Below are 17,049 nucleotides of genomic sequence, written 5' to 3'. Positions count from 1 at the left end.
ACGACCTGGGCCCCAAGTACCTCAACGACCGCCTGACCTTCTACATGCCCACCCGCCAGCTACGGTCCACCAGCCTCGCCCTCGCAGCCGTACCACGCATCCGAAGAGCAACCGCCGGAGGACGATCCTTCTCTTACCTGGCTGCCAAGACGTGGAACTCCCTCCCCATCTACCTTCGGCTGACCCAGGACCATCTCGCCTTCAGGAAACAGCTCAAGACCTGGCTGTTCGAGCAGTAGCACACCCCTTCCCCAAAGGCCCTTGAGACCCTCCTGGGTGAGTAGTGCGCTATACAAATGGTATGATTGATTGATTGATTGATTATCTGTTCCTCTTTCTGTCTCCCTCTCCGTCTCTCTGTCTGACGCTGCCTCTATTTGTCTGCCCCTGTCCCTGCTTCTATCTGTATTTGTCTATGTCCATCAGTCTCAACTTTGCTCTGCCTCTGTCTCTATCGATCAGTCTTTCCCTGTCTAGCTCAGTCTGTCCACCCCCTCACCAGTCCAGACACAGCCCCCGCCCCACTCCCCCCTCTCCCTGTGTAATGTAAAAGCCAGCTCTCAGTCCCTGCTGCCCTCTGTCACCTCACCCAGCATGTGTTGCAGCCCGGGCTGACACACAGCCACACCGAGTACCTCACAGGTTTTGAAAAGACCATTTACTTGCTAATGAGGCTTGTTGTATTTCGCCTCTGAGCGCCCCTGCATCTCCACTCTATTGCATGAATCTCCCAGCCCCCACAGAGCAAAGTCTCTCGGAGTCCGGCGGTTTGCTGAAGCTGACACACTTAAAAAAAAAAACACCCCAGGTACTATGTCTGCATGGTCCGCGGGCCGCCAAGAAAGGCTTGCTGGGCCGCTGGCGGCCCGCGAGCCGTACTATGAGTACTGGTGCTGTAGAGCTACATATTTTCACGAATGAAAACAATGTTTACAGGGAAGTTATGTTAGGTTCAGATTTGATACACACAATTATAACATCCCTGAAACCTTTGATATTTTTTGTGAATTTTTAAGGTTTGTTTAATTGTATTTCCTAACTAAAAAGTACCTGTAACCTTGGGGCCCGAAAAAAATGTTTTGGGCAATTTCTAGCCCCTGAGTCTTGATCCCTCAGAGACCCCCTATCTTCAGTCATATGGCGTGACCACTTATTTCCTATTTAATGTTTTTCTCCCCACCTCCTCCACGGGATCAGTGTCCCGCATCACAAAATGTCACCCCAGAACTTTTCCTCTCATTGTTGTGGCCAGTGTGTGTGATTGTATTCTCATGGTTTCGACGTGTTGCCCTCAATCTGTCATATCGTCGGCTGTGCTCATGTTCAGCGCTACGCCGCACACTGACATTGTAATCCAAAGAAAAGGCTTCCTTTCAGGCAAGAATGCCACAACGCTCTTGTACAGTTGATGATAGTTTTATTCGATCCAGACACAAGAGCAGCATCAACACGTTTTGGTGCCCCACCGCACCTTGAGCACGACAAAGGTGCTGTGAGCCACCAACCGGGGTACCCGCAAGTGCTTATGACTTTGATGAGGACTCCCCTGGAAGAGACATAGGATTGGAGTAAGCATTGTTTTCTTGTCTACAAATTCCTCACCAATCTCACCAACTCTTTTCTCACCTCTCCCCGTTCTGAGAAATGGTCGCACAGCCATCACATACATATGATTTTAGGTTACATTGTTAAACGGCATAGCCACTGATCAAAATACTGCAGGTCGTGTCTACCTGTACGGGACGGGCTCTAAACAAAAGAATGAGGAGCTGACGGCGGGCACTTGTACCTGCTGCCGGAATGGAGCCGAACGCCACCTAATGGTGTAGGAAAGCTGTTGGAAAGTTTTTGCATCCTGTCTGGCACCTTGGGATATTCAAAAAGTGAGTAATCTGTTGGTAGGTAAAGCATTCACCAGAAGATCATTGTCTGGGGTAAGTAACTTGTTCAACATAACCTTCTCTGTGAAGCACCAGTAGAGAGCACAGCTTTATGAATTACAAGTTGGTATGTCTGCTGCTTCTATATTTTATTTTTTTATCAAATTAATTTGTGTCTCGATTTTGTTTCATTCAGAGACGAATACCTTGGAAACGTACACGCAAAAACTTGAAGAGTGTACTGACGAACTGCAACCACGAAGAGCAAGAGCAGCCAAAAAAGAAGTCTGGTATTCAGAGAAAGATGAGGATGATATCTGGATCTCAGGCGAAGAGGAGGAGGATGTTTGGAACTCTGCTGAAGATGATGACTGGGACTCAGATGAAGATGAAGAGTTTAAGTATAGACCTAAAAGACCCAAAAAGATGCAGAACAACACTGCAAGAAAATGGTCCACTGAACGCAAATTTAAAAAGCCTGGTGGAAATTCCAAGGAGTCCACAAAAACTGAAAGAACAAAATCGGGAGTGAAAACGTACCCGTGCCCAGACTGTGGGATCGTCTTTTTCCAGAAATCCAACCTAATCGAGCACCAGGTATTCCACAAAGAGGCAGACCTGCCAGGTGTAAAGGCAAAACCTCTTCATAAGAATTCAAATGCCAGTGTAAACCGGAAATTAAGCAAATCAAAATACAGTGACAAGAAGAAGCATTTATTTGAGAGGAAAAGTGCAAGTAAACATCCGCAAACAACCCAAGGAAAGAAACCACACGCATGCGATGAATGTGAAAGGTCTTTCAATGCTTATGAAATGTTGATTCAACACAAGAAGGTTCATGCAAGCGAGAAAGCTCACGTGGACGGGAAGAAAGGTGTCAAAAAGCATCCTCAGAAAACCCCAGAAAAGAAGCCACACCCGTGTGATGAATGTGAAAAGTCTTTCAATGCATATGAAATGTTGCTTCAGCATAAGAGAGTTCATGCAAGCGAAAAAGCTTCCAAGGGGAATGATGAGAAGAAAAATGTTAGCAAACCCAAAAGTGATAGCAAAACTAAAGTGGAAAAGAAAGCCTCAGAAAAGAAACCTTACCCTTGTAGTGATTGTGATCTGTCTTTTAATTCTGCTCCATTGCTGCTTCAACACCAGAAGGCTCACACAAAAGAAAAAGTTTCCTCCAGGGTTGATGAAAAGGAAAGTGTTGATACACCCAAGGTTGAGACAAAAGCACCAGAAAAGAAACCTTACCCTTGTAGTGAGTGTGATATGTCTTTTAATTCTTCTTTGGTGCTGCGTCAACACCAGAATGTTCATACAAAAGAAAAGGTATCCATAAGGGTTGATTCAAAGAAAAGTGTTGGTACACCCAAGGTTGAGACAAAAGCACCAGAGAAGAAACCTTACCCTTGCACCAAATGTGAAATGTCTTTTAATTCTTCAGCTATATTGCGTCTACACCAGAAAGTCCATGCAAAAGGAAAAGACTCCGCACATCATGACGAAAAGAACACTGTGCGTGAACTTAACAACCTAGTCACAGAGAAAACGTCGACATGCTGTGAAAGCGAGAAGTGTTCCCATGATTCTTCAGCACCTCAACAATCGAAGACTGACACTAGCTTAAAAGCATCAATATGTTCAGATGAGAACCGTGTGAGTACACTTGAGAACAATGCCCCAGAAAAGACAAGTGATGAAAGCGAGAAGTCTTTGACCCCTTCTTCAATGCCACTCCAACAGCAGAAGCTCCCCACAAGTGCAAAATCGTGCACGTGTAATGTCTGTGGGAAATCTTTTAGCAAATCCTCACTGCTGATCATACACAGACGAGTACACTCTGGATACTTTGCATGTAATGAATGTGGGAAGAGTTTCAGCACATTATCAAGCTTGAAGGTACACCAAATAAAACACGTAAAACACAAAAGTTCAAAATCATATCCCTGCAAGGAATGCGGGAAGACCTTCAAGATCCCCTCATACTTAGAGCTCCATCAGCGGATACACACCTTGGAGAAATGGAGAGACAAACGGGGGTCTGGCTCCAGGAGACGGGTTCTGAAAAAACCCAAATTTGGTAAAAAAGCCGTGAAGGGGATCTGATTGTCTCCAGTGTCTTATATAAACAGCCTGCCCAATCCACAGACGTGCTGCCTTTATGAAAGTGACACCATATACTCCCCATAAGTGAGCTTTGTTTGGCCATCAAAGGTTGTACGAAGAGAGACTTCTGTGCGCCATTAAGTGTGGAAATAAAATAAATTGTATTGTTGAATTCATCCTGGAGAAAAAGCAAGAAACTGCAAAAGAAGCCAATGGCAAACAATAAATACAAGAGTTTAAAGCCGGAGGAAAAGGTAGAAAGTTCTCTCCTGGTGGAGCAGCTTTTATGCTACGAAAGTGGCAGCAACAAGAGAGGGGATTGTTGATCATGGTCCTCAAGTTTGTAATAAACTGAAATGAGATTCGCAGTCCAGCAGTAAAAGTACTAAACCGCACCGAAAAATAACACTTGCTGCCAGAGATAAAATAGTATACAAGAAAGGAAATTACTCTGCAAGAGCCTTTACCTAATAACATGAGGGGCAGAGGAATAAATTATGTATTTTGAGCAGGAACCAATGTCAATGTAACCAAAACTCCATGTTGCAGATTTCTTATAATGAAAGAGACACGGTCCATCACATTCAAAGTTCTGATCGCAGAATCTGAACAGTTGTCTTCTGATGACCTCTCAGTGGAAACCTAGCAAGGCTTCTTGATAGAAGGAAGGCAAAAGCTGTGTCATCTTCATGCCAATTATTTGAGCAAGGCTTGGATCAGTCTTTTGGCTTCTAGCTATAATCCCCTGCCCAAAATTGCCGTTCACCTTGTAAAGCTGGGCCTTACAAATATATATTTTGCAGTGCAGTTACTAGTAAATTAGCGATAAAACCTCTGTCACCCGCTCCAACCACTCCTAAGTGGTGCCCATATGTTCTCTGTCATCTTCAGTGAATTACCTGTTCTACTAACAACTGTCGACAAATGGTTAATGTACTCAGACAGGGTGATCCATTGACTCATCTCCCATCTTTTCTCCTGTGAAGCAATCACAAACATGAAACCCTGTCCTTAACCTTCCTAGTTGTTTATCAGTGCATCTTTAACCCCTCCCATGGAACCGTTCCGTCACGAGCCTCGGGTGGGCTGTGCTAGTGACGGAACGGTTCTGTCACGGCCGCGCCTGCGCGGCGCGTTCTATTGAGCGGGCGGGGCCGTGACGGAACCGTTCCGTCACAAGCACAGCTCACCCGCGTGCCGTGACGGAGCGGTTCCGTCACGAGCACTGGACCGCCGTGCTGCCGCCCCGCCTCCTTAGCGCTGCGGCGGAATAGCCGCCGCAGCGAAGGGGTTAAACTGGTTCTCTAAAATCCTTTTCCATATATGGTGCTCGTTCTGAATGCAGCCTCATGTCCTGTGCAGTGAGGAAGCATTGTCCCTCTCCCCATGCCCTGCACCCATCTTCTTACAGCGAACATCTGGATGCTGTGCAAGGAGCAGCATGACATTTTGTGTGCACGCGTATGTTCATGTTAACAAGCACCGTGTGTCATTTTCTTGTCATTGTGCGATCACGTACAGGACTGCTTTTTTGTGTGTATATGGAGTGTTCTTCATTGTTTCCTAAGAGGATCAACATAAAGGTACTGCTGCGAGTCGACTCTTCCCACGCTCTTCCGCATATCCTCATAGAGGTCTTGTATTAAATTATGCACCCAGTTTTCCATTTGTCGAACTATTTATGGCAGCAATGTTGCTTCCCATTCAGTGAGCAAAAATGATGGATCCCTTGGACCATTCAGATGTTGTGCCAATATTTATTTGCCAAACGAAGCTTGTGTTCAGCAATACTTGTTTATGCTGTGATCCCTGTGTCCTGTAATTCATACAGTAATATTTGGCACACGTTAGTGAACGTATATAAGCCCCATCTCAGTTCTCATATTTTTGATTAAACATCTTGGCTTATCCATAGTTTAGGTGAAACTTTATTTCCTGCAATGCAAACACAGAGAAGGAATGTGAACCTTGAAATGCAATGACACTAAAAATGATACAGCACAGCAAGATCTTCAGTCCATACATAAAACACACTTGTGGGACAGCAGGGCGACCCGTAGAAGGGCTGTAAACATGGAAAACAGCAACCCGTTCATTGGATGAGCGCAGATGTCATACCACAAACTGCAACAAAGAAAATGGTGGTTTGGGTAAAGCGATTAATCAGTGTGCTGATGAAAAAGCTTCCACACTCTCAATCCAATGAAGGAAATTTGAAAAAGAAAGTTGCCACCTTCGGGACCACAATGGTGTCACCTTAGAGGGAGTAAAAATAATTGGGAACATTAAACTGTGCAACTAACTTGTTATGACATTTACTTTGCGGTCTCCATGAATAGAATAAAAGCCTCAGAAGAAATTGCAAATGCTGAATGCGATGGTGGAAAATAGAAAAACTGATGCGAGAAACACAAAGTATTCTGTACAAATCTTGTGGGTAAAAAGTTGATTTGTGAGAAGTACAAGAAACATTTTGAATAAAGGTTTGTGAGAGCCGTATATGACAGACTTCAAAAGTGTCAGACGCAACCAACCACATCGACTTGTATGAAGAAAGATCTCTTTTCCGGAGAACTACTGGCACATTTGAAAGAATATCACACATTTATTAAAAGACTGAAGACACTGGGACCAGCCATTGTTTGGTTAAACTCCTCATTCAGCAAGGAAGACACTAGAAAGCTATGAGCATCAATTATAAAACTACCTTGATTGACAGCGGCATGTTTAAGACGCGAAGCCATGGTGCTTCTTCTCAAGTTCAGGAAAGGGTAGTTCTACTGTTGTCTATTATCAGACTTTGCAGTCACCTCGCAATGTTTAACTAAGACTGAATTAAAAAACATGGAATGGAAACACATCTGGTGCAACCTATGTACAGCATCGCTGCATCTGAAGGCCAATGTGAGCGCACATTCTTTTGGCAAACGGTTATTATAATGACGATCACAGCCCTTAAAGTGCGAGCTTCATCGTGGTGATCTAGAAACGTCGACCGAATGACCAGCTGAAGTGATTGGCTAATAGTTTAGGTTCTCTGTGACTGTTTCTCGATATGAAATATTAAAACAACCCTGAATAGTAGAGAAATCCTGAAATAATGTCTGTTGCTTATACTGACACTTCATAAGGGAAGTCTATTTGCATAGTTACTCATTCTGAACCTATTCTGAACTCTTCAGTCATGACTCAGTCTGAATTTATTAACAGCTCTTGTTGGTGGTTTCTAGTGGCCTATTCCAAACTCCTGGAATGTTTATGGTGAACTTGAGTCTTCTAAACATCAGCTGAACAAAGAATTGCCCCTTGGGCCATTGAATCAGAACATGATCGCTTGTTCTGCCAGGAGAGTAGACTCACTGACCTGATCACTACCAGGGGGCAATAGTGATGTCTAGGTCGGGATAGGAACAGCTCACCATAGTTATTCTGAGGGAGGGTGTGTGCTGTACCCTGATCACTCCCAGTCCCTCCACCATTATTTCCGATTGCTGCTTCTCCACCTTTGAGCATCTTTTAGGTTCTTGCAACTTATCACACGGTTCTCTTCCATGAGGTCTGTCGTCAGTCTCTCCACTCTTCTCCTGTGTCTCGCTGCAGTTCTCTTTCTGCTGCACCTCTTCTTTTCTTACTCACTCCCAGCCGCCTCTTCTAAAGCTCAGTCTTTCTTTGCTCCTGGGTCACATTCTTTCTCAGTCTCGTCTCCTATCACTACTTTTCTCGTCTGTATTTGTTCATGTTTGACTTTCATAGTTTTATTCTTAATACATCACAGCACTGTTCTTTGCTCAGTGCATATATCGTAGGGTATCGAAGCACCCATGGGAGATGCTGCCAGTGCTGCATTCACTTCACTGGAGGCTTGTGTAACCACCGGGGTCCTAACACTTGCACCAAACAGTGTCTTGGATTGAATTATTACTTCATCTTCCTTCTCCCACCGTTGACTTCAATCGGCTTTAGTTGTTCTTGTGTGTCAATTTGTGATTATTGCATTTGACAATTCCTAGAATCAAGTTACTATTAAATATTTCTCAAAGATCGCGTCAGTGAAGTCCGTATAGTTCTTTTATCAATCATTTAAAACATTTTCAGGATGTTCTTGATTGTGGTACTAAGACAGCAGGCCAGTAATCCCCATTCTGCCTCCCGGCTTCTGTGAGGTTCTCTCCAGATCTTTGGCACCGGGTATACAGGAGGTCCGTGAGCCGAATGTGTATGAGGTTAAGGCATTCAGAAACTAAAGAAAAACCTCAAATGGCATGAATTTCTGTGACCGGTCTTCTTTGTAACACCCCTTTATTTTAAAATCACCGACAGCTACCATACAGAACCAGATGATATGGTACATCATGGGTAATAATTATGCAAAATGGTTCGCCATTGATCCACAAACTGACATTCCAAAAGGAAACAGTAACGTAGATCACAAGGGCAAGAGATTTGTGAAGAATGACATTCAAAATTCTGGCGGTGGATAATGGCATGGTTTCGCTTAAGAACAAGAAAGGAGCTATGCACAAAACATTTTTTAGACGAGTATCTTAAGTTAATATTTAAGCTCAGTCTAAATCACATACGTGTAGCTTAATCTCCATGATTGTATTCCTGTACATTTTATGCACCTCATTTCACAGATCACTTCTCCACCTTTGAAAGTCATACCCCTGCAACCTAACAATACCTAATGTCCTCTAGAACATCCATTAATCTCACCATCCCTCTGCATAAACTCACACCCTCCTCTCCGTCGCCACTGCCGATCTCACCTACGACACAGGACTAATCTCAATAACAACTGATATAACCACTAACCTTAAGTTCCTCTGCAGTGCACTGCCTGGCGGAATGCACTTCAAAGCCTCTTCAATGGTAGTAAGCACTATATAAATTCAAGTACAATCCAGTATTTGCAGGAAAGAAATGTATAATTTCCAGTATGTATTGCTGTGAATACGCATGCTCTGCATACTCCTGTTCTTCGGTGTTGGGCTCGGACATTGCAAGATTATCTTCTGTGAAGCACTGGATACAGTGTGACTCACCATAAGTTGCTAATGTGCATGGGCAACGCCTCCTCACTATATTATTTCTGCCATCAGGTTTGAACCTTTCACGACGAGGCTCCAAAAATCAACATGTTCTTCATATTCCTTCTGGCTCACACAGTGAAATTTGATTCCTAGATTTTGTCGTTGTGCTTTCTTTGGCGACATCCTTGGGAGACCGACATTAGTCGATTGACAACCAACTGCTAAAGCCTCGGACCCTCTCTCTTGCTGCATGCCCCTTATCTTCAACTTCTTTGTAGACCAGGCACACACGATGATGAAATAGACACCTTCTGAGAACTGTCCCCAGTGCTACGTAAAGTACCTATGGACCAGCTGGCACACGGCTTGTATCTCCTCTGACTACATCTTTTGCAAGAACTGTCTTGCCTTCCATTTGAATAAGACTCTGATACCACTGGCTGAGGCGTATGGAACATCAAAAGATGCAGCGGCAATCCTCCTACAGCATCCCAGAAATCTTTGGAGGACTAGCCCTAATCGACTTCAGTGAGGGTGAAGACGCCTATCCTCTGGGCATTCCACCCCACCAACTATCGCCTAGTCCGGAGGCAGTTTTCTCCTTTAAATCCTACCAGGAGGAAAAAGAGAAGGTCCTTTTGCCCTCGACACCCACCAATCCGTGAACTAAGTCTTCCGCCAGGACCGTATGATCTGCGCTGCCATCAAGGCCTCCATCTGCCGGCAAAGCACCTCAAGCAGAAAGATCCACGAAGCTTCAACCTCTACAAAGCCAAGGGCCCTTTCCACACTAGCTCCAAGGCCAACATCTGCTCTGAAGCCACCATAAACTGTGAAGCTGCAGTTGGCCCGCGTCGCCATCTGCTGCCGACTGGAGCAATCTGTCCTACAAAGACTTGAAGAGGAACTGGATGCATGGCACATAAGATTATTCGTCCATCCCCAAACTGGGAGAAGTTCAACGAAGCTGCCTCTGCTGAAACCCTCAGGGACCCTGCCTTAGGAGAGGAAGCTAACATTCGAGAGGAGCTTGCTTTGGAGTCCCCTCCAGCTCCCTATCTTAAAAACATAGAGACGGGGGCACCAGCGCCCTCCCATACCTTCCACCGCCACCCTCTCTCTCACCACCCCCACTGCCTCCACACCCACCAGAGAGATGGCAACATTCCTCTTATGGGCCCGACATCCCCTTTGGCCGCCCCGGTTCTTATGAGGCACAATTTTACCAAGTGCCCCCTGATCCCAAGAGACACAGATTTTGATTTACCCACGCCTGCATCTCCCTCGGACAACACCACAGCTAACCACGAGGTGATCCAATAGGCAGCCACCACCCATAAGGAGGGTAAACATGTCCTCTACGAGGAAGACGATTTCCAGCTGGAGACAGTATCTACATCGGAAAGAACGGTCCAGTTCCTGCCCATGTTAAAGGGCATGTTAAAATCTCCTAACATTTAAAAAGCCAGTCATGGACAGGGCATTGAGAACATACAAGCTGTCTTCTATCGTCCCAGTGTACATCAGGGGGCCCGTACCACTGGACTCCCTGGTAATCCACACAGCACGCAAGTGGGCTTCTGCTCAGACTATGGGTGATGCACTCCCACCTGACAAGTAGAGGGCAGGAGCTCTTTTTGGCGCCAACATGCTAGTAGAGGCTTCAAGGCTGCTTCATCAGATGTGGCCCCTCATAATAGAGGGAGTAACACTCTTTTCACCAGCAAGAGAGCACACCCTGAGTGCCTACGGTACAATAATAGGGTCAGAGTTGTAGAGGTGACCCCAGTAAGGCGGTCTCCTCCTCCACCTCCAAGACTTGACCCACCATGCCTCCCCTCTTTCTCATTACATCATTCCAGACCAGTAGGTGGTAGCAGTGGTTCACCATGGCTACTGCCTAGAACTTCTCACAACCCCTCAAGAGGGAACATAGCCTTTTGAAAGAAGTACTCTTTCAGAAAGGGACCATAGAAACCCTACCCCCTCAACTGGGGCAAGGAGGTTTACCTTCTTTACTTCCTCATCCCCAAATCTTGAACCTCTGACTTCTCAATCGATACAGCTGTTCTGAATATTAGCACATAGTAACCCTGCAGGAGGTCATCCCGCTGCTCCAGTAACACGAGTACGTGGCGACGTTAGATGTCAAGGATGCCACTCTCTCCCAACTAAAGCAGCATCCATGGTCTTGGGTACTCTCTCACCACTTGCATCTCTGGTGGAGTATCTTTTGGGGATGGAAACAACTTGGCAGAAACTGCCAGCATGTCCACGAGCGGGAACTCCACCCTCCAGTCCTAGTCCACTGTTCCAATGTTGGGGCAGTCCACAAAACAGAATTGTTTGCTACCCCATAAAAATGTAAAATGCCCAAACATTGCCTCCTGGTACACTCATTCCAGTGACAATGCAGTATGGATAAATTGGTCAGGGATCTTTATTATGCTTTTTCGCCTCTCCTATTCCTTCAACAAGGGGTGCAAAAAATCCAGCAAGCATCACTAACTCTGATCCTGCTAGTCCACGTGTTGGCCAGAAAACCCTGGTACTCACCTCTCCTACAGATGTCAATCCGCCCCCATGAACAGCTCCCCAACAGACCAGGCCTCACCAGAGAAAGATCAGTTTGGATACCCCGATTCCACCCAAATCAATCTGGCACTTGAGGGCCTCAAATTCAGCTACTTGCGCTTCCACAGGATGACATGGACATATTGTGAGAGTCCTGCAGGCCACTATACTAGCTTACGTCTCCGCAAAATGGAGGCGATTCATCCATTATTACATCCCCAAACATGTTGACGGTATTAAGCCCCTTATCCAGGACACTATCTATTATCTGCTCTGTCAATGAAAATCAGACCTTGCATATACTTCCATATGGCTCCATACGGCAGCCAGAGCCACTTGCATGCAGAACAGGGAATACTCCTCACTTCTTCAAACTTCTATAATTAAAGCATTTCATGGGGGGCCTTGAGATGCTAATCTCTCCCATAGCTCCCCCTGCTCCGGTGTGGAATCTGTGTGGTTTTTAAAAGGCTCATGGGTCCGCCCCATTCGACCCTTACACTCTTGCCCTCTCCGGTTCCTTTTTTGCAACTTGGCTTTCCTCATAACCTACTATCCTTTAGATGGATTGGTGGGTTGAGGCCCCCAAGCGGTGCACAGGGTCATACTCAAAACCAACCCAAAGTTCCTCCTTAAAATGGTTTCCCAGTTCATCTCAACCAAGCAGTAGAGCTCCTAGTTTTCTTCCCTCTACCGTGCTCATTAGCAGAAAGAGCCCTCCACCCTAGAGGTCAAACTGGCTCACGTGTACTACATTGACAGGACCAAGTCCCTTCGCATGACCAGCCAGCTGTTCATAAGCTTTCCTGAACTCCCTAAGGGCCGATCTGTTTCTAAGGTTGGATAGTCAAATGCTCCCAAACTTGCTATTACTAAGCCAAAAGAGTTTTCCATGTCATCCCCAGGGCACACTCTACATGCAAAAAAGCAGTAGCCATGGCCTTTCTGGTCACTATCCATCTAGCTGATATATCTATAGTAGATACATGTTCAAACTGTCCCCACCCCCCCCCCCCCCCCCAACTTTTACTAAGCACTATTGTGTGGATATAAGCAATGGTTGGCCAGACAGTCATAACCCTGTTGTGTGCGTCGGACGGCCTCTGGCCGTCTGACGTCACAGTAGGCCTGTGTGGAGGACGTCCAGGGGCCGTCCGAACTACGGCAACTCATTAATATGCCTGTACTGCGGCGAAATTTGTGCAGGGGTCAACAGGTGAAAGACCTTATTTCAGACACCTGCAGCATCCACACGGTAGCAAATGCTTGTTGAGGGGTACTTACTGCTTTACAGTCTGCTGGGCATATGCAACATATGCTACGAACTGAAATAAGCATCTGTTTTTAGCATGTAGTGCAACATTCGCCCACCCTCCTCACCGGAACTGTCTGGCTCCTGGAAGCGTGCCGCTCCCGGAAGCGTGCCGCTCCCGGAAGCGTGCAGCTCCTTTTGCAGATCTCCTCTTTACGAATGAATTCCCCTTTCACGGTATACGTGTCCATCCTATTGGTGTTACTCGCACCTCCATACTACTCACACCCTCTGTATGAAAAATAATCTAATATGGAATTGATGCCCGTGCGCATTGCATTGCAAACTAAGGGAGTAGTCGCAGTGGATCCTGTGACTCAAAAGACTTTCTTCAAAGAAAAACTACTTAAAAACATCTGAGCCCCGATAGCAGAAGTATTGAGAGCGTCTGATTCTGCAGCAGTACACGCTACTAACCAATGCTTACAGGGTCAGTAACAGTTTCCTTTTCATGAAAGAACCTGGTATCATGGTCAAATACCTTCAGCTTACCAGTTCTCCTTATTTGATAGCTGATAGAGCTGTTACATAATTAGTCCATTCACATTCCAAACTTACTACATTCTATCCTTCTGTTCCGACCATGCACCTCACATCTTACCACTCACTCACTTGCTGCCACTTGGTTGTCATGCAGGGCATGGCACTGAAGGAGAATTTTGTCAAGTAGCAAAGGACGCCATGCCAGGGCTGGTGGTGGTCTTTCTCCATTGCTCTTTGTTCCACCGGTGGCATTTAACCATGTTCCCATAGGCCAGGCTTCTCCAACAAGTAGCTCGTGACTTTCTGGTAGCTCTCCAGCTGCCTGTGAGCAGCTCTCCTGTGTGGTGCCCAGCCTACCAAATTAGAAGCTTTTGTTGAATTAATATATGTATACCAACATTTTAAATTGTGTATTTGATCCGAAAATGTGTGCATTTTCAAAACCTATAATTTCCAAAATCGTTTTAATGATCAATCATGCAGCCTTGGGAGACTTCTTACTAATATTACCTGAGTGCCAGAGGGCATAGCAACTTGGGCTCCTATGTATTACCGTAGTGGAGGCATTCCAAATATACTAAGCCTTTTTCACATTACTTCCGGCAATCCTGCACTGAGGTTCTCACGACGGGTAATCTTGCATAGGGTGGCCATTATGTCATCTTGCCTGATGTGTACAATACTAATATTATTAGTAGCTTGGAACGGTTTTCATTGAACGTAAGTTGCTCTTGGTGGTGAAAAGGATGGGGGCCCTGCCAGATGCTATTCCTCTCCTTTCGAACGAGTGGCCACACCTGTTGCCATACAACTCTTTAACTTTTATCTACGTGAAGCTGCTGTCCTATTGATAGGGTCTGACATCTCCATGCACCAGTGCAAAGGAGACGCACAGATCTTTGTGTGCGGCCCTACACCTGTAGGCCTTTCTCTGTGCCGTTGAGGACTAGCTGTCATGACAGCCCAAGCCAAACGCCTCCAAGACTGAAATGTGGTTGTTCACATCCTCACAGTCCATGTTCCCTAAAACATCTGATTAACATTTCCAACTTTGTCCATGTAGGTTTTCCTGCTTTTTCTCATCAGAAAAAATATATATTTTCTTCTCTCCTTTAGACTCTTGAATCAACATATCCGTAAGGCAGTTTTCGGCTGTGCTTCACCTTTGTGATTGGAGCTGGAAAATATGGCCACGCCCCTGCTTTGATTCTTTAACAATTTCAGACTTTGTTCTGTTCTCAACAAAATGTGTCATCTCTATGTTTGGTAGGGAACTTACAGGTCGCTGGTAGCTTTTGTATTAGCAGGAGGAAAGAATTGTGATTGAGTACAATGGCACCAAGACATTCTTCACAAGAGCACCATAGTTGTTCTATCGGAGATTCATTTATTGTCCCCTTTGAATGCTTGACATCTTTAAATGCATCTATTCAATGTTTCATCAGTTCTGTTGTCATTAAATGTGACCTCTTCCAGGAGCAGCAAAATTGCTTTAGGGCTTTTATTACACAGTATTTTATACATTTACATTTTATTGATGTCTATTCCTTCTGTTTATGGCTGTTGTGCCACACACTGTCCCTGAACTACTCCACTCTTTTTACAGTGTTATGCTTCACTTCAAGGATAGAACATCATAAATATAACAAACTAAATTCCCTCTGTAATCTGCGGTTGCATATCCTGTAGTTATTCACTTCCATCCTCCATCGTTTGCTACTTGTTTTTTATTCATCTGTATCCGGCGTCATCATGTTGTTCTTTGACTTCTTTCATCGACTCCTGTTCGCCATCTCCTACACAACGCACATTCATTCCAGCCCTTCATCTTCCAAAGCTCATTTTCTTTTTTCTCCTGCTCTGTCTCCTGCTCTGTTTCATCATAGTTCAGACCTGTTCATCCGTATGCTTGCTTCTGTGCACACTTCTTCCGAAGAGCTGTCCTTTAGAGGACGACTTGAACTTGGAAGACTTGGACTGACATTTAGTGAAAGTGACAGAACTGAAATGGGTACTGTACATGATTCCCTTGTGTTGTCTGTATTCTCAGTGTGTATAAGCCACTTCAAAATCCAAAGAAGTCTAAAGTAAATATATAAGCTACATATTGTATGAGAGCTCTGTCGCACACAGCGTATTGCGTTAACAAAACAGCTGTGATGTGGAGTGTTCTGTACACCCTGCGTTGCATCCTTCTGAATAGAGCAGGTCGCTGAATTTGTTGGCTATAATCAAAAAGAGCAGTGAGTTCCAAATAGCACATCACTGAGAGACATGTCCCATACAGCCCTGCTTCCACAACGCAGGTAATAAATAAGACATCGCTCAAGGCGGAAAAATGATACACGCTGTGTTTCTTGGTGATGCCTGAAGAGGGGCGTCTAATGATGTTTGTTGGGCTTAAAGAATAGAAAAGCTAAGCATTACCCTGATCAGGACGAACAGTTATGTTGACAGTGACTAAATTGTGGCATGTAATCAGTGTTTAAAACTTGTGTATCCTAGAGAGGAGTAGTGTCATTGTTCCAGAAAATTTATCCGATCTGTATATAAATGTGTGTTTGTATATATATATATATATCAGTATGCATGAAAGTGACATTTTGTAGTGAAATAATCTTTTTATGACCTAATACAAGAAATCGCTTTGTAGATTTTTTTTACTCACCAGTTGACCATGAACAGATTGTTTTACTTAAGACCATGTATATGAGAGGTTTTTACCACTGGTATTCACCTTCTGAGAAGTAATATTTTACAAGTAATTGGCTCAAAGGTGCAGAGTTTTCAGTTAACAAATGTATGTTAACATATGTAAAGCTGAAGACTATGCGAGTCCAGTCTGGGCAGGGAACAAGCAATCCAAACTTGTCTGGTTGTTTCTTGCCTTTGGTCAAGTTCTGTGTTTCTATGAAAACCAATAAAAGTGAATTTGATAAATATTCTGTTGCAAGCTGTATGTTGATGCCAAGCTTGACATTGGGAGAATGAGCCATTGGTACGGTGTTGTGATCATTAAAACCATTAACCTTTTGCTTCCCAAACAGCAGCCATGCTGACTGCACCTCTACCTCTGGTAGGCGCATCATCTCCTGAGACTGGGGTCACCCACCACCAAGACCTCATCAGACTTGAGATGAAAAAGTATCAGGCCTTCTCCAGTATTAGGGGTGTCTTTCATAGATTCACATGCTTGAATATTCCCCGTCGTCGAAGTGGGAGTCCCACGGTACATAAAATAGCAGTAACATATGCATGTATACATGAAAAATATCATAAATAAAAATATACATACATATAATGTAATAAAATGTAAATTCTAAAAGTACCATAGAACATAATGGGCCCATTGAAAAGCCTAAGGGAGAACTCACTTTAGGAGCATATTAGTGTCATTATGTGTTTGGTCCACATTCCAGCCAATCAGGCTGTAGCCTCCTCTAGAACCTTCTCCTCAGAAGCCCAAGTCCTCAGATTTTCTACTGCACGTCGTGTGAAGGGAGTCTCCCTGAACTCTGCTCAGTTTATTCTTCAACTCTAGCTGTTTTTCTCAGAAAATGTCTTCAAATAAGAAATATTTATTTAAAGCCTGCTCTTGTGGTAAACTGCGCCTTTTCCACGAGGATCCACACAGTAAATGCATTTACTGTCTCTACCCAGACCA

The 17,049-nt window shown here is 44.7% G+C and overlaps 1 protein-coding gene across 5 annotated transcripts in view; it reads left to right on the top strand.

The window, feature by feature from the left end:
* Window positions 1-16,327, top strand: part of LOC144817655 (uncharacterized) — a 306,270-nt gene extending 289,943 nt beyond the window's left edge. For all 5 annotated transcript variants that reach the window (XM_078674384.1, XM_078674380.1, XM_078674383.1 and 2 more), the window contains one exon: window positions 2,077-16,327. In XM_078674384.1, the coding sequence (XP_078530510.1) occupies window positions 2,077-3,983 (1,907 nt within the window). In that variant the 3' untranslated portion in view covers window positions 3,984-16,327. The remainder of the gene's footprint in view (window positions 1-2,076) is intronic.
* Window positions 16,328-17,049: the final 722 nt, after the last annotated feature.

Source organism: Lissotriton helveticus, chromosome 2_1 (genome assembly GCF_964261635.1).
Source record: "Lissotriton helveticus chromosome 2_1, aLisHel1.1, whole genome shotgun sequence".
NCBI classification, from domain to species: Eukaryota; Metazoa; Chordata; class Amphibia; order Caudata; family Salamandridae; genus Lissotriton; species Lissotriton helveticus.
This window is presented reverse-complemented; position numbering and strand designations above follow the sequence as displayed.